This window comes from Onychostoma macrolepis, chromosome 08 (genome assembly GCF_012432095.1).
Source record: "Onychostoma macrolepis isolate SWU-2019 chromosome 08, ASM1243209v1, whole genome shotgun sequence".
Classification (NCBI taxonomy): Eukaryota; Metazoa; Chordata; class Actinopteri; order Cypriniformes; family Cyprinidae; genus Onychostoma; species Onychostoma macrolepis.
The window spans coordinates 976,795-999,330 of record NC_081162.1 but is presented as its reverse complement, the minus strand read 5'-3'; the positions used below and the strand labels follow the sequence as shown (position 1 = coordinate 999,330).

Here is a 22,536-nt window from a genome sequence, read left to right as displayed (position 1 = left end):
GTTGTAAGGTGTCTAGAGAGGAGAAATTTCAATACTTCTGCCTCAGTGAGGGGACAGAAGGAGGAGAGGGAAGTTTTTTTGGAGTATACATAACTCTAACATCTGTGTATTTAGTAGTTCTTGCTTTCTCTATATTTAAAACAACATTCAAATATACAATTTGTGTTCTGCATAAGAAAGAAAGCCTTGAGAGTAATGATAAAAGAATTTCCATTTTTGGGTCAAATATCCCTCTAAGTAAGATTGTTTTCTAATTTAAAGGTAAGTATAAGCATAAACATAAACATTTAGTAATCACTAAGTTAATAAACTAGTAATTAATAAATCTATTACATCCTTTTAAACATCGACCAAATCTGAGATCTGAACAGATAATGTGTACTCTGTTCAATGCCCGATTAGAAAACCTACAAATACGACTTATGTTGTCTTAACTATGTAACTATGACTATACTGAACTCTTGACACATCTGAATCATGTTTACCCTCATCAGCCACCATATAAGTATACTCTGACTTCCTCACTTCCCTTGCAAAATCTTGTTTCCCTAATGTGCAATTCTGAGCGTTTATCTACTTTTGTATTTTCTGTGTTTGACCTTGCTGCTTCTTCTCCCTTCATTATACGGTTTGGACTTGGTTGATGAATTGGATTGTTACTACTGGTTTTCAATATCTTGCATTTCCCCACTCTGTCTTTGGTTCTGCCCTTACCTATTAGAGTCTGCAGATGGATCCCTTTGAGCCTCCTGTGTCTTCCTTATCTCAGAAGACTTTGCCACAGGTCCATCAGATTCTTCCTTCCATGTCACATTGAATTCTCAAGCAGCCATTCTGGTCAAACACCACAGTCAGCTCAATCGTTTGTCAGCCACCATGGATCATGTTCTTAGTCACCTCTGCCAGCAGGCCTCCACATTGGAGATGTTATCTCCTGACAACACTGCACACATTTCTGCCATAACAATGAGCGCCCTGCCACCAGCTCCCATTGCATCTCCCTCCCTGAAAATGTTGATAGCCACCGGGTCACTGCCGAAGGATTTCTGCTACAATGTTCTGTCTACTTCACTCAACAGCCTGAAGTCTTCACATCCCAAAAAAATGCAAGGTAGCATTTGTTATCAATTTGCATTCATCTGACAAATGGAACTGGCAAGTCACAATGTTCCACTCTTACTGACCAAGCCACCCTGGATCCTCAGCTGCTATACACACCTCAGTGAGTTCAGTTTCCAACTCCAGTCTCACACTACCTTTGATTACTAGTTGTAATGTAGTTGTACTAGGAACTATGTTACTCTGTCTGCTCTCATGGAGTCTGGCACAGCAGGCAAATTTATTGATGTGTCTTTGTTTCATAAACTATCCATTGATGCTTTTCTTTTTATTCATCCTCTGTGTGTTACAATGCTAGGTGGACAGTCGCTGGGGGCAGGCTAAGTACAGAAGATGGACAAAAGCCATATCTGACATAGCAATAGGTAGGGGTGCACACTCATGCGGTGACCGGCAGCAGGTTTTTCAGCATCCTTTGAGCTAAATTTTTAGTTTGTTTATTAATGTTTTTATGTTCGATTGATTTTAGAACACTGTACTATCGACCTACACAAATAGAACTTTTAATTATCATTGCACTGTGGACTTTGATCAACTTGTCAAGGGATCATAATTAAATTTCTGAGGATACAATATACTAGAGACCAACTGTTGCAATGTAATACACAATTTAATCATAAAGATTACAGTCGGATCTTCAGGGTCCCGATTGTATTCATTGAAGGGATAATATTACATCTGCAATGGGAGACAAGCCAAGTAAAGCTAAGAAAAGGAAGTGGGGGAAAAGAGGAGGCGTTAAACTACAATTAAGGAAACAACAGCTTACTTGCATTCCACTACCCTCTGTGGTTATAAGAAATGTTCAGTCCTTACGAAATGAACTTGATGAGCTACAAGGAAATGTTCCCTTCCACTGCACAGAGTGGGAGATGTTCAAAGACTCTTGTAAGGACATTGATGAACTTACTGATGCAGTCTGCTTTTATGTTACCTTTTGTGAGAGCACGATTATTACTACCAAAACGATTAAGGTCTATCCCAATATTAAACCATGGATGTCAAAAGCAGTAAAGCTTAGTCTACAGAAGAAGTTGTCTTACAGTCAAGGAGGAACCTCAGAAAGAGTAGCAGCAAAAAAGGAGGTTAAAGTGGAAATTTTTAAAGCTAAACAAAAGTATAAAATGAAAGTAGAGAGTAAACTGGCTGAGAACAATCTTGCTTCAGCTTGGTCGGAGATGAAAACCATAGTAGGGATGCATCAAATTATGCACAGATCTGATACTGACATGGATGTTCGGGTCAAATACTGAACTTGCCAATACTCTAAATATACAGTATATATGCAGGTGACATACGTGACTGCATCGTGGTCGAATCCCACACCACGCCCAGATAAGTGGTTCTCTGAGCCGCAGAAAGCACACTTTTCTTGGCGTTCAGTTCAGCCCCAGCACTTCCATATGAGCAAGAACGACATCTCGATGTCGAACCGCCATCTGCTCTGATTGAGCTAAAATCAACCAATCGTCGATGTAATTGAGTATGAGGATGCCTTGCAGCCGCAGCGGAGCTAACGCAGCATCCACACACTTTGTGAATGTGTGGGTTGAGAGTGCTAGGCCGAAGGGAAAACCCCGATATTGGTAAGCTTTCCCCCTGAAAGCAAACCTCAGGAACTTCCTGTGAGTGGGAAGGATGGAGATATGGAAATATGCGTCTTTTAGATCTATCATGACAAACCAGTCCTCAGACCTGATCTGAGACACGACCTGTTTGATTGTAAGCATCCTGAACTTCAGTCTCATGACTGAGCGGTTCAATTGACGCAGATCTAAAATGGGACATAGCCCTCCATCCTTCTTTGGAACTATGAAGTACCGGCTGTAGAACCCAGACTCTCTTTCGTGAGGAGGGACCACCTCGATGGCCTCCTTCCTCAAGAGAGTATCTACTTCTCGTTCCATTACCAGAGCCTGCTCGGGGCCCACCAGAGTGGGATTCACCCCGTTGAATCGAGGCGGAGGAGAACCGAACTGGATTCTGTAGCCTCTCTCTACAGTATGCAGGACCCACCGAGACACATTTGGCAGTAGTTACCATGCTGCCAAATAGTCTACTAAGGGAACCAGTCTCTCGAGACTGGCCTCTGGCACACCGGCAGGAGACGGCCGTACTAGCTGCTCTAAAGACCCCCGAAGGTGAGGCGAGCATCTCAGCTCCGCTATGTTTCCGAGCGGAAGAGACTGAGATGTGTGCTCGCTGGAGATCGCTGCGCCTCGGAACACCGTACGTGGCAGCCTTAGCAGGCCGATCTCCTGAAGGCACTGAGGAGGAATGGGCACCGTGCACTGCCTCTTCCCCAAAGGGGGCTACCCTCATAAGCCCTGGGCCATGGGCGTCGGGGCTTTTTGGCTGAGGACTTCTTAGCCTGAAGTACGACCCGCAGGTCCGTCTTCGGCTTCAAAGGACCTCGGTCCCGAATCGGGGGAGCGTGAGTGGCAACGCTCTGTTTTTGCGTGGCTGGAGCTGCTCCCATCCAGAAGCCGCCTGAGCTGAAGAGTGGCGAGGCAGGAACCGCTGAAATGGGCCTCCTGGTACCTGTCGACGACGGTATCGACGGCGTCGCCGAACAGGCCAGTAGGCGCAAGCGGAGCGTCCAGGAGGAAGACCCTGTTCTTCTCTCTGATGTCAGACAGGGTCAACCACAGATATCTCTCCGCTGCCACCAAGGCTGCTACCAATAGCAAGGAGCTCATCGCCTTGCACTCATCTAGCTCTTTAAGCAGATCAGCCTGGTATGCCCGCAACACCGACATGGTGTGCAGACATGCACCAGCCTGACCTGCCACCGCGTACCCCTTGATGAGGTGTGCATGTTGAGGCAGATCCACATGCAGATTAGGTTTATTAACAAAATGGAACAAAACAAACACTGGTAAACAAGGAAACCAAAAACAAGAGCTTCTACAGAGAAACACATCGACTGACACTAAACAAGGGAAACAGTGGTATAAATACACAAGATAATAAGGCTAACAAGGAGATGGCTAATGAATCACTATGAGAGTTAATGAGGACAAACTATGGCAACAAACAGGGTAGCACAGGGCACTGAACAAGTAAACACATGCCTTGTCCAAATACCCATATAGGCGGGGGAATGTGTAAGGCTTAGCACTTGCCCTGGCATTGGGGCAAAAATGCCACTAAATTGGACAAAAATGCCCCTGCACACACAAATTACATCTATTTAGTCTGTACTGATTCTCTTACTGAATTCCAGACACTTGCGAATTCTCTCATCATAAACAACAAAAAACAAAGATGTATGTACAATGTAAGTAGGATATTCATTTAACAGTGTAGGCTACACAGGTTAAGTGATTATAACAATAGGATTTTTTACAAAAAATTTTTGAGAGAGAGTGCTTAAACTCCCAATAGATCAAAGTTAGTGATAATGTAACTTTCTATATATAATTAATTCGCTGTTTGAATAACTGTGGAAAGGAAACGTTACATAATTATCAATTTATAATGTTTTTATTAAACTGTAATCACGTTAAATACAAATTCAGTCCCATTAAACATATTTTATTAGCCTACAAGACACCCATGTCTGGTTCTTGCCTAAAAAGATGGGTTTATGATGTTTAATACATTTGGCTGCTTATAGCCTTACCCTGGAGTTGGTTCACCCTCCGCCTATGCCATGCGCGACAGAAGTGAGTGCGCAAGACTGTCCCAGGTCTTAAAATCGCCAAAGCGGAGTGCCCTTAACGCACACTAAATCCACTCCGCTTCCGGAGCGCTATTCCAGGCTCAGTGTATTCCACCATGCATCATGTTTTGGAATAAATCGTGAGATTTTTGCCGAGATCTCACGAGAGGTCATGGAAACCTTTCCAATGTAAGTTAAATAATAATATAATAATTAGATATTATTACATATAATTTGCTAGAAAAACAGTGTTACACATTTTATTGGTGCAAAGATGAGTAGTGGTGATATTTATTTTGTACAACATTTGCAACTGCTTTTCATCACTTAATCAGAAGCACCACCAATTAAATTGTGTCATGTTATGGGACTACTGAACAGACATTTAGAAGTTGATTTTAAAATGTAAATTATTTCAAATAAAAAAATAAGTGTGTCCCATCAGGTAATTAAAAATTCTACACACACCTGTGGTCTTCATCCTCACTTGAACACTTTGGCCAAATACAGGAAATACGTCATATAAGTAGTCAAGTGGTCAAGTGCAAAGACCGCAAGTGTGGGTATTTGGACAAGGGGACAGAAACAATGGGGAATAGAAAACACTTCAAAATAAGAGTCCATAAACACAAAACCAAGACAGAGGAAAACAGACTGGGATCATGACGGACAACAGTATTTTTAAATTTATTAAGAAAATAGCATAATGATTATTTTTCTTTATTTCTTTATTTATTTTTTTGACAATGATTTAAAAGGTCTTTAGTGTAGTCTAGCTTTTGTACAACTCTATAATTTACCAGCACAACCCACAATTCTAAGCTCCTTCACTGAAACACCTGACTCTATCATCTATTTTATGTATTAAACTTTTTTAGCTTAGTTGAATTCTGAAGAAAAAATCCCCCCTTTGTCTTTTTAATTAAGAAAGAGTATTATGTTAATAGATAATAGAAGTAACAAGTGGAGTTAGCACAGTGGACTTAATAAAGTGACTCTGTGTTATGATTAACAGATTTGAATAAGCATGTTTCCACCAGAACTTTCGTTTAAACTATTTATAACTGTAAGTAAGTAAAAAATAAAATTACCTCATCCTCCTTGTCTTCCCACTCCACCTCCGACAGATCCACACTGCTGTAGCTGGATTTTCTCCTCTTTTTCCCTTCTTCATACTGGAAACACAAGCCATGGAAACACCAATGGTATTATTTAATATGGATAAACATGATGTGTATTAGAGTGATACTGTAGTAAAGCCAATTATTATCATCACATTATTCTCTCATTACTAGTGTGTGACTTTCTTCTGCAGATCATTAACAAAATATATTTTCTATATATGTCAATGCAATATGTCCAACTCTAATTAATGTTTGTCCCTCAGAGATCAAACTATCAAAGCTGTTACTCCTTTTGTAATAGAACACAGAACACCACAGCTTTACTCTGTCACTGGTGCTTTTCTTTTAAAAGAAAATTTCTCTTTGATCGGTGTGTGAGACAGATATAGACTGCCCTCCAGTGGCAGAATGAAAATAACGGAAAAGACCAGATGCCTATCTTTTAAAATGGGAGATAATAAAAGAGTGTGCTTTTCTGTTGCATTGTGTAGTTTGAATATCGGAGTGTGTGTAGATACAGAGACATCAGCTGTACCCTGGACATCAGCCACATGATTAAATATCTCACCTCAGTTTTCACTCAAAAAATGAAAAATAAAAATAACATTTTATAGAGTACAACGGGGCTAAAGGCACCCCGGGGTAAAAGGTGCCTTTGATATTAATGTCATCTAAACCACTGGATGGCACAAAAACTTGCCGTAGCACTTTCCAAAACGTCCGCTTTTCAAGATGCATGTGCAGATTTATGTGATCTTTGACGCGATCACACGCAGCAGTGCAGAGTTGATTCTGTGCTTTCTTGATCTAATATTTTATGTTTTTTAAAATGTTGTAGATTTAAGTAGGAAATGAGAATCGCTAAAATTAATGCATATATTTTGAGACAAAGGTCTACTTTATGATTTTCAGTTTTGTTTAAGATAATTAAAACAACAGTTTTTAAATAACAAAAGAATGTGTAAAAGTATGGTATTTGGGGTAAAAAGAGCCCTTGCTGTTGGGGCTGAAGGCGCACAGTAATTAACATAATAATTAATAAATGGTTTTAATTAAAAACATTTAATTACATATTTTGGAAAAAAAAGCCTAAAAATTCACCCCTCCACCACTCAAATAATAATAATAAAAAATCCTCCCTCCCACAAGAGTCACCTAAGAGGGAAATTCACCCCATTTTCAAAAATGAAACTCAGGACCTGAATGAATGTCTTTAAAAAATCCTGATTGGAGTATCACTATAAATTAGTCTACATGTTAAAAAGAAGCCTTTTTTATCATGTATATAAAAACAGAGGTAAAAAAAGTCCCTCTAAAACATAGAGGGACACTCTCTGTTAGGAGAAATCACGCCTGCTCTCTGACAAAGTCAATATTTTAATTTTCTTTAATAAAAATAGCTAGAGATGCCAGAATTCTCTATTACATTCTGTTGTTCTCCTATGCACATGATGTTCAAATATGTTGTGCTATGGTATGTTGAGGAAATCTCTCTCTCTCTCTCTCTCTCTCTTTGAAGGGCCTTTTTATTTTAAAATTGTGCTTTATGTGCCTTTTTATGTTTACTTGGAGGCATTTGTAAATTGCAGTAATAAAATAACTTGAAATTTTCTCAATCTTTTTACATCATTTATTTTTGCACCAAATTATAGAGAGTAGTATGGATAACTGTATTGATAAGTATCGTATCAGTATCGATAAAATGTAAACGATACCCATCCCTACCCCAGAATCGATTGCAAAATCCACCGAGGGGGGCCCCTCGGGAACACTTGCTGAGGGCCCCCAAAACACTAAACATGCCCCTGAGTATAATAAGTACTACCACAATCCACAAAACAAATTAAATTAAATGTTGTAACTGGTCACATTACCATACCAAGAAAGAAGATGCATTATGGTAATGATGAGAACATGCGTAATTGTTATGAATTGTAATGGCTTTAAAAATTATTTGATGGGATGAAATATCACCTAGATTTTCATCAATGGCTTGGTGAGATTCATGCAGAGGACATATAAATATAAAAACACTTTTTTTCATTGCCCTTTTGCACAGATCCTGTTTATCCTGAGTACTTTCCCTGTTTGACAGTTTCGCAGCTTTGTTTATCGACACAATTCTCACAGCAGCGAGATCATGAAGGAGGTTTTGATTCTTATGCCTGTTGATGTAAGTAGAGTGTGTTCCCATCTCATCATCTGTCAAACTCTCATTACAGTTGATCAGAGGCAGTATGCAGCTGTCGGCTCACAGCACAATGACTCTAATGAGATGCATTCTCCCATCAGCCTCAGTGTGTGCTGGAGGACTGCTTCTTCGCTATTATCATCACAAGTGATACATTACCAGAGGCTGCAAGTCTGGATGGGTGAGTATGTATCCATTATTGGTGATGGCGAATGCATAACCATGGATTCCCAGCTGTGAAAACACACACACACACACACACACACACACACACCAGAAGCAGCAATCAAATTCAGAAATACTGTCACATTTTCAAAGACCTCGTGAGTTTGACTATTAGTTCCTCACCCATCTATAATCTATAATAGTGCTAAAAGTTTACAAAATGAACAAATTTACACATTTAATATTTGCAGTAAACTGGACCAAAAATGTTGAGCACTCATCCGATTTTAGTCCAATCACACACTCTGAAGAATGGCACAATGTTCTAACCAGTTGTGATTTGATAAGATTCCAGCAATGTATCTGTCCACACCAGATGCAACATATCAATCAAAGATCACAGCCAATCACAAGAATGTGTGGGCTGGCCCTCTCTGCAAGCACACCGCTATGTATACTGTATACCGAGATAATGCACATGTATTGCTGTGAATGGTGTACTGCACAATATGGTGTATCCAGGGTGGCTCTAGCAATGCAAGTCCTGCCTTTCTTTTTAAAAAAAAAAATATAGGAGCTGGTCGAGCATGTTAGAAAATAGCTGCCTGGAGACTTTGCAAATATTGCCGGAGAGTGAACTGACTTTCCTTGAGATTTTGCTCACATTTACAACAAAATGTATAAAGATATAATCAAATTATAAAATATTTTTACATTTTTCAAAATACATACTCAGTGAGACAATCACAGAGTTTACATAGAGTTCATGGTTTGAATATTATTTTTTTTAAGTTATTTTCAGGATCTGGGGGCAATTATCCATGATCTCTTTCATTAAGGTTGCTGCACAAAGTGATGTAAGTCACATCACAAAATGATATTCAAACCCATATTAAATAATTTTATATCATGTGAAACACAATCAGTACTTAAGCTGTCAGCTGCAATGTTGCAGAAATAGAAACCATTTCAAAAATAGAATCCTCTGTCGCTCATTGTGTATCATCATCAAATCTGGTTAGGACAGTGTGAGAATGTTCCTCTCCCTAATACCACCTGCAATTGACTAGTGTATCAAAATAGGCTGTTGCTTCCCATTAAAATTATTGTGTCACATCATCAGGATGAGTAATACCGTAATATGACTTGCACCACCTGGAAATGTGTCATTGCTAACCTGCCTTTCTTCTAGTATTGCATGTGGTTGCATTGATTAGTTTTCTGTGTCTGTTTGTGCAGTGTGCTAGACATTGATATGAGTGTTGCTCAAAAAAGAAAGAAAGAAAGAAAGAAATAGAAAATCTCAAACTAGAAAATGACAAAATTATTAAATATGAACATTTACTAAAGTTTAGGCAGCTATACAGCAGCCTTTATCGTAAATAATTATTACACATAATAATCTGGATGTGCTCTGTTTGCCAGAAACATGGCTAAAACTAGATTATTACATTATCTTGAGTCTACACCATAGACTGTAAAAAAAAAAAATGGACGTAGTGTCCTTAGCGTCCCCGTTAGGTTTCTGAAGAGCATTTTTGAAGCTCAAAGTACGCAGAGCCGGCCGTCACCATCTTGGCTTCGCGTCACTCCCGGATCATTGAAAATGGGCAAAAAGGTGGGAGGTGGGTAGAGCTGGTTGCTGAAACCACACCTGTCTTAACGCGACGGTGGTGACAGCAGCAGCAATCCACCTGTCACTCAAGTGTCCACGCCCTTAATTATGCAAAACTTTAAGGCTTAATATAATTTAAACGGATGAGTTATAAAAAAATTCACCCCCCCTCACAGTTGTCATGAAGGGCAAAATTAGTTATATAGACCAAAACCACTTTTTGTACCAGGCTGTAAACATACTTTTTTCTGCTGTAAAGTCAGGCATTTTAACATGGGGAGTCAATGGGATTGACTCCCTTTTGGAGCCAGCCTCTAGCGGCCAGTCGATGAATTGCAGTTTAAGTCACTTCCGTGTCGGTTTCAAGACAGAGGTTGCCGCTTGGTCTACACCCCAAGGTTATGGCTATGTTATGGCTATAGCAATATGTATATTATATATATATATATATATATATATATATATGGGTGATTCTTAGACTATAGGCACTTTTATGTTCTTTGGTCATATTTTTAAAAATACATATAATTTTGGACAAATTCCTCTTTCTTTGTCAAACTAACAATAAAACCACCTTAAAAACTTTTTACTACCTTTCTATTATGATTTTTTCATACTTTTCAACCTCCTTATAGGTATCAAAATCATTTTTCTCCTTGACTTTTAAAGTTCAACAATGAAAATACAGTTTAAAAATATGACTTGTCTGGTAACTATTAATGTACCTGAATTAAGCACTAGTAAAATAATTAAAATACATTATAGTATTTAATGTGAGACCACTATCAATATTACTTTTTTATACAAAATATAGCTGTCGCACAGTATTGGTGTCATTTCCACCACAACACTGTACTGTCCCCTTAAAAAGTTTGTGTAAAAGATTGTTTAGGTGATTTCAATGGAAATGTTCAGTGACTCCATGATGGACATGGAGGGAATTTAAATTTTCATCAACAACAAATGAAGAAAAATCAAGGTAAATATTGCTTGATCAGTTAATATATTTATTATACGTCATTTCCAAACATGCTGTACCTTCAAAGGTGTTTTTAAAAAGCTAAAAAATTTAAGTTAAATAAGAGTATTTTGCATACATGAAATGCTAAGTATTAATTCAAAGCTAATCAGTGAAGCCATCTTCCATTTTGTTCTCAAAAAAACTACAGAAATGTCATTCCCACCACACTGCCCTCTGTGGTGGAAATGACATTTATGGTTACAAAGTACAATTGATATGTTTAATGACTTTGTGAATTGAGTTTAATGAGTGTGATGAGTTTAAGGCTTTTTCTAATAAATATCTCTACTGTTTCTCTACATTCACGTTAATTCATTGTCATTTCCACCACCACACATATTTTAAAAAAATATTTGAAAAGTTCTCATCACACATTAAAAATGTATCCACAATTTATGAGATCATGCTCTACTTAATATAAAAATTCAAGTTATTTAAGTTATATTTATTTTCTAATAAGCTCTTACCCAAACCAATATTACATTTCAGAGTGTGACAGGTGTACAGTGCAGCATTTGATCCTTAGGGCAGTTAATTTATCTCATTGATAAATGTATAATTATTGTACATTGTGGAAAAACTGGTAAAACTAGTTACAAAAATGATCAGACAATTCTTGAGTGGCATAAGTTATTCTATTTTTAAATAACAACTGTATATTGAGATGTGGTGGAAATTACATTTGTTCATTGCAGGTTGGAAAAAAATTAAAATATTAACAATTTCTAGTTGTTAACTAGTGTATGTATATATATACAGATGTATCTCAATAAATTAGAATGTCAGGGAAAAGTTAGTTTATTTCAGTAATTCAACTCAAATTGTGAAACTCGTGTATTAAATAAATTCAATGCACACAGACTGAAGTAGTTTAAGTCTTTGGTTCTTTTAATTGTGATGATTTTGGCTCACATTTAACAAAAACCCACCAATTCACTATCTCAACAAATTAGAATACTTCATAAGACCAATAAAAAAAATAAAAAAACATTTTTAGTGAATTGTTGGCCTTCTGGAAAGTACATTCATTTACTGTATATGTACTCAATACTTGGTAGGGGCTCCTTTTGCTTTAATTACTGCCTCAATTCGGCGTGGCATGGAGGTGATCAGTTTGTGGCACTGCTGAGGTGGTACGGAAGCCCAGGTTTCTTTGACAGTGGCCTTCAGCTCATCTGCATTTTTTGGTCTCGTTTCTCATTTTCCTCTTGACAATATCCCATAGATTCTCTATGAGTTTGGTCTGGTGAGTTTGCTGGCCAGTCAAGCACACCAACACCATGGTCATTTAACCAACTTTTGGTGCTTTTGGCAGTGTGGGCAGCTGCCAAATCCTGCTGGAAAATGAAAGCAGCATCTTCAAAAAGCTGGTCAGCAGAAGGAAGCATGAAGTGCTCCAAAATTTCTTGGTAAACGGTGCAGTGACTTTGGCTTTCAAAAAACACAATGGACCAACACCAGCAGATGACATTGCACCCCAAATCATCACAGACTGTGGAAACTTAACACTGGACTCTCCACCCTTCCTCCAGACTCTAGGACCTTGGTTTCCAAATGAAATACAAAACTTGCTCTCATCTGAAAAGAGGACTTTGGACCACTGGGCAACAGTCCAGTTCTTCTTCTCCTTAGCCCAGGTAAGATGCCTCTTACGTTGTCTGTGGTTCAGGAGTGGCTTAACAAGAGGAATACGACAACTGTAGCCAAATTCCTCGACACGTCTGTGTGTGGTGGCTCTTGATGCCTTGACCCCAGCCTCAGTCCATTCCTTGTGAAGTCCACCCAAATTCTTGAATCGATTTTGCTTGACAATCCTCATAAGGCTGCGATTCTCTCGGTTGGTTGTGCATCTTTTTCTTCCACACTTTTTCCTTCCACTCAACTTTCTGTTAACATGCTTGGATACAGCACTCTGTGAACAGCCAGCTTCTTTGACAATGAATGTTTGTGGCTTACCCTCCTTGTGAAGGGTGTCAATGATTGTCTTCTGGACAACTGTCAGATCAGCAGTCTTCTCCATGATTGTGTAGCCTAGTGAACCAAACTGAGAGACCATTTTGAAGGCTCAGGAAATCTTTGCAGGTGTTTGAGTTGATTAGCTGATTGGCATGTCACCATATTCTAATTTGTTGAGATAGTGAATTGGTGGGTTTTTGTTAAATGTGAGCCAAAATCATCACAATTAAAAGAACCAAAGACTTAAACTACTTCAGTCTGTGTGCATTGAATTTATTGGTAACACTTTATTTTAGGGTCTCTTAATTAGTTTCTTATTAGCATGCATATTACTAAAATATTAGCCATTCATTAGTACTAATTAAGCACATATTAATGCCTTTTTCTACATGAGCTTATTCTACATCCATAATCCTACCCAATACCTAAAATTAACTACTACCTTACTAACTATTAATAAGCAGCAAATTGGGAATTTATTGAGGGAAAAGTTGTAGTTAGTGAACAAGTGTTCCCTATTCTAAAGTGTTACCAATTTATTTAATACACGAGTTTCACAATTTGAGTTGAATTACTGAAATAAATGAACTTTTCCACGACATTCTAATTTATTGAGATGCACCTGTGTATATATATATATATATACAATGTATGTATATATATATATATATATATATATATATATATATATATAGTATAAATGTTATACTATAACATTTATACATATATATGTATAAATGTTATAATATAAATAGTATAAATGTTATTTACTTGCTTGAAAAGCAGTGAATGTTGCATCGCAAATAGAGCCCATTATAACCAATGGTGCTGACCACACTGAACGCAGGATGCAGGAGTACCATATAAGTGGATACGGCTTAATTCATTTATTTTATTTTTTTTGTTTGTTTATTTGTTGGTTTGTTGTCCAGTCGTGAATCATCAGTTGTTAAGTGTGTCGTGTAGTGGACTGACTCAGTCATTAGGTTTGTGCTTCTCTCTGACTGTAAAAGACTAGCTCCAGTCGATGGTAACGGTATTTAAGACCTCTTCAGAGGTCTCCCACCTTCCTATCACAAGGCCAAACCCAAAGTTTCAACATGTTCAGCCTGGAAACAGACAGTTTCGCCACACAAGTGCCCTGAGCCTGGGAAAGTAGATCTACTCTTAGCAGAATCTCCAAAAAAAGTTCCCTTCAGAAAGACACTAGACTGGAGAACTAATTGTGAGGGTGCAACCAGCAGAAGACACACTCAGGCTTCTTGCAAGTATTGCCAGATGCAGATTTATAGGTGGGTAGTAGTGCTGGGCGGTATGACCAAAAAATTATATCATGGTCTTTTTCAAAGTTATGCCGGTTTCACAGTATGTGACAGTATTGTTTTTTTGGGGGTTTTTTCATGCATGACCGGGTGTTAACCACATTTTCTACTGATTGAGATGATGTCAACTAGAGATGATGTCAACTACATGTCAACTACGTTGCTGATCAACGTAGTTGACATGTAGTTACAAAGTTACAAAGTTACTTATAGTTAGTTGAATGTCTAAAGTGGACTATCGAAATAAAGTGTAACCAGAGTAAATACTGCAGTAGATTTACTTAGAATGCCCTATTTTACTGTCATGATGAGTGAATATTGTAGAAAAATTCCACACTAAATAGTGACTAAACACGACCCGTTAATACATGCTAACCTGATTTATAGTCGCGACATCGTCTGATAAAATCAACTACATGCATCTACACTAAAGAGCGGCTATGCGGTGGTTTTGGCTATATTACTTTTTTGTCTCATTCAGCACACTGCCTGAGTAACAAACTAAAAAAAACAACAAACAAAAAAGTGCATAATATTAACAGACGAACTATGCTCATATTTATAATTCCAAACAGTCAGTAAGCGACAGCGACAGGTGCTTGGAAACGCTGTTTAGTACTCATTTACTGATGAGTCTGCTGCAGTACGGCCAACTGAATGTGCTGCTTCTCTGCCGCTCACTGCACAGAACAGATGCCGAGAGACGCGACACTGCGCTGGGAAAGTCAGACCTCGCACTTGCGGGGCAGCACTGGCGACATCTTCATCTTCCAACTGAACAATAGCTAAGGTTTATCCAAAAAAGCAGCTAAAAAAGTCTAAAAGTTGCTAAATCTAGTGCTGAAGTCGCGCTCGTGTGTGAGAGACGTGGGAGCTGATGGCAGGGGCAGGTGGATATTTGTGGTGGTCAGTGGATATTGTGGATAAGTTCTTCTGTGTCATCACGTTCTACTAGTTCTACAACTTCAGTTTCGGAACTTTCACGTTTAATAACACATACAGCTGTGTTCTCGCCACAGCGCAACAGTGAAAAGAGATGCCTCTCAAACAGTGTCGTGTTCCGAACGTTGTTTAAACGACATGCATATTGTGGTATTTTAAAAATTCATATCATAACAAAAGTAAACACCGGTATTCGGTATGAACTGGTATACTGCCCAGCACTAGTGGGTAGGCATACAAGCATGACCTTTGGCCACACATGTGCCAGAGGCTCCATCCCCAGAGGCAATTAAGGAGACAGAGAGAATTGTGGCAGAATTGCACAACATTCTAGAATGAAATGCATGCAAAAGCGGCAAATCAATTGCATGTCTATTCTCCTTGAATCACCACGCAAGGGATGGGACTCCTGATGAGTGCCAGCCTGCCCACTGCAAAAAATTATTAGTGACTGAAGCAACAGTAAACAGGAAAACTTAAACAAGCTGACAGAGATTGCATTGTGAACTTTCGGACTTGAACACAACTCCTCATGTGTGAACTCCACCTGAGAAATACACTGCACATGATTCAGGGGGTGAGAGAGAAACAGAAATCCTCCGCTCATTCTCGACAGCCCCGAGCTCAACATTGGATTCCCAGGACTCTAGCTTTGTGGCACCTTAGTCAGCAACCATAAACTAGACCTATGGGAGATGGAAGACTTTTCTTTTTTTTTCCTTAAGAAGCACTTTCATTTTAAGTGTGAGCAGTTCAATGAGCTGTAGCACTTAACACACTTACTATGCTCATTATCGACCATCTCAGTCACTCAAGTACGTTTCAGGACAGATAATAACTGTAATTAGCAGCTCCCAGCTAGTAAGTCTCAACTGTACTTAACATTTTGTATTGGTTGTATAAAGTGTGTGTGCATTGTATGGGTATGCTCTTCAGTACTGATGTGATGTGATGTGATTGATTGTTTGTATGTTAAATAAATGAATATATTTTTGTACTTGAAGCCACATCTCTTGCCCTTTATTGAACGGACCTGTGATCCTTTTGGTGGGTGGACTTATTTGCACTCCAGTGCCTATTCCCTGGCAGAGGTTCTCAGACTGGCAAAGTCAAGTTTATCTTTCTTTAGTTTACATCTTATTCTGGTATAGGCTCTTCTCCACTTGACCACAATAGCAAGTAACAAATCATGGTCGACATATCGATGATATAACTCAAGTCTAATGACTATGTAAAAAAGAAAGATGGTAAATTTGACACAAACTTACTTGGAGCCTGTATTTCAATTATAAATACACCACATACAAAAAGGAAAAACTGCAGATGTCACATCATGAAAAATGAACATGAAATTACAATTGCTATCTTCTAGAGAGAAAAAAGAGGTTTATCTAAATTGTTGATTTTCATTAATTCATTCATTCATTCATTCACACTCTCTGATGCTAGACACATAATCAACAGGAGTTCCAGGTTCTAATGAATGGACAGTTATAGGTGACTTGTCTGAGTACCTTGTATTTGGGGATGGCCTTCAGTATTTCAGACACTGGAACATCTGTGCCAACTACTCCAAGAAGAATTCCTTTATTTCTCTTAAAACAATGAACACAAGCATGTTAAAAATCAAAGCAAAAAAGCAAAGCAAAAAAAATATCTTAATATTTGTTGTGATTCATCATATTTTATTGGTTAAATTAATATCAGTTTCCAATTAAACCTTTCTACATGATTTTTTCTTTCTTACTTTGGCATATTTCCTCTCTCTATTGGTATAGTTTGATGAGTGCTATACAGAAAACATACATACTGACTAAATAGCCACTGGTTAACATTATCAAAGTCAAAGTTTAGCATCACTCACAGTCTCGTTCTTGGTGCTGAACACAGGCATGGCCACGGTAGTCATGAGCACAGGACCCTGAGCATCTTCCAGCTACACAAATACACAACAACACATAACAAAGATGTGGATGAATGTCATTCAATGAAATAATCATTGTTAAAATGGTTAAGTCATTAGGCTGCTTTGGCACTAAAATTATTAAAATAAATTAAACAAATTCACAAAGCAAATCTGAGATCAGTCTATTTTTTTAAATCTGATAATGAAGCGTGTTTCTCAGGCAAATGAAACTGTGGACATGGTATTAGTTCAGACATTATTTTTCTTATTTTGACATGTCTAGGGCAGGGTTAGCCAACATTGTAAGCCAAGTGTGTTTGATAGGATTGGAGCTGAACTCTACAGGATGCATTTCCCAAAAGCATTGTTAGTCAACTGTGGTCAGAAGTTCCATTGTTACCAACGTAGTGCAAAGATTCTGTGTTTCCCAAAACCACAGTTCAAACATACATTAACAAACGGCATCACAAGGTTGTGTGGTTGGAAGTACTGCTCTATGGATCAATCTATTATATATAGTTACAGCAGCATTTCTGTTAGCTCCAACTCTTATTAAACACACCTAAACCCTCTGCATAACGTGATTTTTTTTTTAAAAATGAATGTTTTTTTTGTTTTGTTTGTGTAAATGAACAATAACATTCTGACAATATTAAAGTCAAATTTAGCTCAACATTTTTACTTCACCACCTGTGTGCAATGTTCCCACTATTTTTTTTTCTCTGTTCTGTACAGCGCACACACAAAAAAGTGTGTAACTTTTCACTTTAATGTGCTATTTATATTTTATTTGACCCTTGATGTAACTAAATGATGCACATTTTAGGTTACCTGAGAAAACATTTGTTACCAAGAAATTCTATTAAAAATCATCTAAAAAAATCTTACACAGAACAGTTCAATTATTTATAATAATATAATATAATATAATAATAGCTAATATGAATGAAAAAATGAAGCAGCTATTGAGGTAAATTATTTATTAGGCTTATAATATAATTTAAAAACAAACATTTTCAAAAATACTTTCAAAAATTATTTTTACAGTTATCTAAAACGTCCCCATATTTGCGCACTACTACACCTGTGTGTACGTGTAAATGTCTTGGGGCCAGTTTTACTAAATAGGGCAAATTAGCTCGAGAGCGCAATTCCAAAACAGCGCCGATGGCCGTGGAAATTTCTGCGGGTGATTTACTAACAACGAGCAAATTAAAGAACACAGACGCAACACCTCATTTACATATCGACCAACGCAATATACCAAGCGCAGCGCAAATTAGCATAGTTGCGAATAAGGAATAAAGAACAATAACGTACAATCACGAGACTAGTGATCATCAAATCCTTTTAACAGTTTATTTTACAGATTTTATTTTAAAATCTTCCCTTTTTTTCACAAAACCTTTTGCTCTCTAGAAACCATGTCAGTTTCGGCTGAAAATATTTCAAGTGTTAGCATTATAAATACTGAATTAATACCAACATATGACATTAATTAAATTAATGACAGAAAAATTAGGAATGTTGGACAATAAATATATAACAGGAATATAACAGCTTGACAGTAAACTGTTTTTGCAGTATTGTCTTATATTAATGTCCGTTAAAGGAAGACTGTTATAAAAAAATAATAATAATAAAATAAAATAAAAAACTTTTTATGTAAAAAAAAAAAAAAACTAAACAAAAACACAGGTACAGCCACTTTCTCCAAAACTGTTTAATTATTTAATCATGACAGACAGCAATGCATCATGTTCTCATCATGTTTGTAGTGTGTTCCAGGGGATTAAAACATACAATATATATTTCAGACGTAGTGGATTAATAGTAAATAATAATACAGTAATTGTAAATCTGTAAAGTTGCATAAGCTCATTATAACTTAGTGTCATCCATATAAATCATTATTATGTTTTCTATGGCTAGGACCTGCAGTTCCTAAAAGGATTTACATTTACTACTAGACTAAAAACAGTTAAAGTTAGCAGGTGCATAAGACCGCGCTACATCCCACTTCAAAAGACACAATATTTTTTACACTTCTGTGAATATTCACCTGTCAGTGTCTTTGAAAAAATGATGAAAGGCAAGATTTTTACTGTCACACTGATAGTTTTTGCTGTGGATTGCCCAACATTGCGTTCTTTTATTCCACTTTGACTTCTCTTTCATTGTTATTTGGTCTATTTCTGTGTATCTGTGTGTTATTCAGTTGGAATTTTCACCCCAAAATGACGGCCATGCTACCGAAAACACATCAGGGTTTCGCCTCTTGGTCTTCAACAGGTGCTGGTCATATAATTAGAATATCATCAAAAAGTTGATTTATTTCACTAATTCCATTCAAAAAGTGAAACTTGTATATTATATTGATTCATTACACACAGACTGATATATTTCAAATGTTTATTTCTTTTAATTTTGATGATTAGAGCTTACAGCTCATGAAAGTCAAAAATCAGTATCTCAAAATATTAGAATATTACTTAAGACCAATACAAAGAAAGGATTTTTAGAAATCTTGGCCAACTGAAAAGTATGAAAATAAAAGTATGAGCATGTACAGCACTCAATACTTAGTTGGGGCTCCTTTGCCTGAATTACTGCAGCAATGCGGCGTGGCATGGAGTCGATCAGTCTGTGGCACTGCTCAGGTGTTATGAGAGCCCAGGTTGCTCTGATAGTGGCCTTCAGCTCATCTGCATTGTTGAGTCTGGTGTCTCTCATCTTCCTCTTGACAATACCCCACAGATTCTCTATGGGGTTCAGGTCAGGCGAGTTTGCTGGCCAATCAAGCACAGTAACACTATGGTCATTGAACCAGCTTTTGGTACTTTTGGCAGTGTGGGCAGGTGCCAAGTCCTGCTGGAAAATGAAATCAGCATCTCCATAAAGCTTGTCAACAGAAGGAAGCATGAAGTGCTCTAAAATTTCCTGGTAGATGGCTGCGTTGACTGTGTACTTCAGAAAACACAGTGGACCAACACCAGCAGATGACATGGCAGCCCAAATCATCACTGACTGTGGAAACTTCACACTGGACTTCAAGCAACATGGATTCTGTGCCTCCACTCTTCCTTCAGACTCTGGGACCTTGATTTCCAAATGAAATGTAAAATTTACTTTCATCTGAAAAGAGGACTTTGGACCACTGAGCAACAGTCCAGTTCTTTTCTCCACAGCCCAGGTAAGATGCTTCTGACGTTGTCTCTGGTTCAGAAGTGGCTTGGTAGCCCTTTTCCTGAAGACGTCTGAGTGTGGTGACTCTTGATGCACTGACTCCAGCTTCAGTTCTCTCCTTGTGAAGCTCTCCCAAGTGTTTGAATCGGCTTTGCTTGACTGTATTCTCAAGCTTGCGGTCATCCCTGTTGCTTGTGCACCTTTTCCTACCCAAATTCTTCCTTCCAGTCAACTTTGCATTTAATATGCTTTGATACAGCACTCTGTAAACAGCCACACCTTTCAGTAATGACCTTCTGTGACTTACCCTCTTTGTGGAGGGTGTCAATGTTCGTCTTCTGGATCATTGCTAAATCAGCAGTCTTCCTCATTATTGTGGTTTCAAAGAACAAGAGATACCCAGAATTTATACTGTAGGGATGGTCATTTATTCAAACTCAAATGTAAATATTCTAATATTTTGAGATACTGATTTTTGACTTTCATGAGCTGTAAGCTCTAATCATCAAAATTAAAAGAAACCATTAAATAGACATACTAGGCATTGTAATGTAAATTAAAACAGACTTTATTTAAGCCTGAAAGTGCTTGGAAACATCGCCCTGTAAACTGGCAACAACATACGATTATGAATATGAACCATAAATCAGGTCATATTAATAACAAGATAATGATAAACATTTTCAATATTTTTTCACACGAGTTGCACTTCACGTAGCCGATACTGCTGTTGTCTCCTGCTACAACTATTTCTGAGAACCGGTCCAAAATATTAGATTTAGCAGCCTGACTTTTTTTCTTTTAATGATGTAAATTCCCGACCTCAATTTCTCCCGCACCTCGTCTTCCATCTTCACTTTTATTTCTCCATTTTTGTTGTCGTGGCTGGCGGCGGGAACTGCTTGGCGCTTTCGTAACGTGACACAAGTTACCTTGCTAAGTAGCCTTCGTATTGTAACCTTATCAAAAAAACCTAATCAAATATGAAAATAGATATTCCCAAATATTTCATATAGGCTATAGGGAATTGCACGCAACATACATGGATTTTTTTTTTATTTTGTTTTTAATGAACCGCCCTACAAATAAAGTGACAATTTCTTTATCCGCCCCAACCGGGGTCCGCGGGTTATGAGACGACCCGCACATCACTAGTCTGGATGCCCTCGAGCAACAAGTGACTGATCTACAAGACCGCAGCAGACGCAGTAATCTCCGGCTGCTAGGACTACCTAAAGGGGCCGAGAAAGATGACCCAATTGGCTTTTTGAAACGGTCACTGCCGATCTGGATCCCATCACTTGCGGGCAAAGATATCGAGATCAAACATGCGCATCAAGTTTACTCCAGAGCTTCAACTGATCACTCCAAACCGCGAGTGTTTCTCTTCAAACTGTTACGCTACAACGACAGGAATTTGATTCTAAATTAAGCTAAAAGGGTTTGTTTTCACCCCAGTCTGTAAAAGTTCTATGGGGTGGGTTTTCTTTATGTTGATGGGTGTTTCGATGAGGGAGGGATGGGTTAAAGGCAGACTTTAATTTGTTCAGTTCACTTATTTGTTTGATAGTAATGACTGAAATTAATATACTAAGTTGTAATGTCAATGGTTTAAATGGCCCCCATAATCGTACAAGTTTTTTATAACTTTTGCGACGAAAAAAGGTTGACATTGCTTTAATCCAGGATGCTCATTTGCGGAAGGATGATGTTCATAGAAGCAATAATAAACATTATGAGGTGGTCTCTTTTGCTGCGACTGACAATAAAACTAAAGGTGTTTTGATAATTGATAGAAGAAATTTAAATATTTCCATTTTAGATAGAAATGGTGATAATGCTGGCAGAATAGCTTGTATGAAGACTATGGTTGGGAATAGGAAGATAGCATTTCTCTCAGTTTACGCGCCATGTAGTCCAGATCCAACTTTTTTTTTTTTGTGATTAATTCAGAAGTAAACTACGTGAATTTATTGACATCAATAAAGGCTCAGTAGATGACCCACAGATATTGTGGGAGGCAACAAAGGGCTTCATAAGGAATTTTTCAATATCATTTGCTTCCTTTCGCCAGAAAATTCACCGTAAGAAAATCTCTGACCTGGAATCCAATCTCTGATCATTAGAACAGGCAAACAAACTAAAATTGCTAAAATTGAAACTGTTAGGAAAGAACTTAATTTATTATATAGAGAGAGAGATGAATTTCTTAAGATTCAAAGATCCAGACAAAACTATTATTTTCAAGGTAGCAGACCTAGCCATTTACTGGCTCTAAGACTACGTAATAGTGAAAAATTTGCTAATATTATAGTGGTGAAATCT

General features: G+C 37.8%; 1 protein-coding gene across 1 annotated transcript in view; it reads right to left on the bottom strand.

The window, feature by feature from the left end:
* Window positions 1-22,536, bottom strand: part of cacna2d3a (calcium channel, voltage-dependent, alpha 2/delta subunit 3a) — a 248,553-nt gene that overhangs the window by 79,636 nt on the left and 146,381 nt on the right. The window contains exons 15-18 of the mRNA XM_058785501.1: window positions 16,984-17,055; window positions 16,634-16,714; window positions 8,258-8,332; window positions 5,875-5,958 (exon numbers count right to left, since the gene is read on the bottom strand). Coding sequence (XP_058641484.1) covers window positions 5,875-5,958; window positions 8,258-8,332; window positions 16,634-16,714; window positions 16,984-17,055 — 312 coding nt within the window. The remainder of the gene's footprint in view (window positions 1-5,874; window positions 5,959-8,257; window positions 8,333-16,633; window positions 16,715-16,983; window positions 17,056-22,536) is intronic.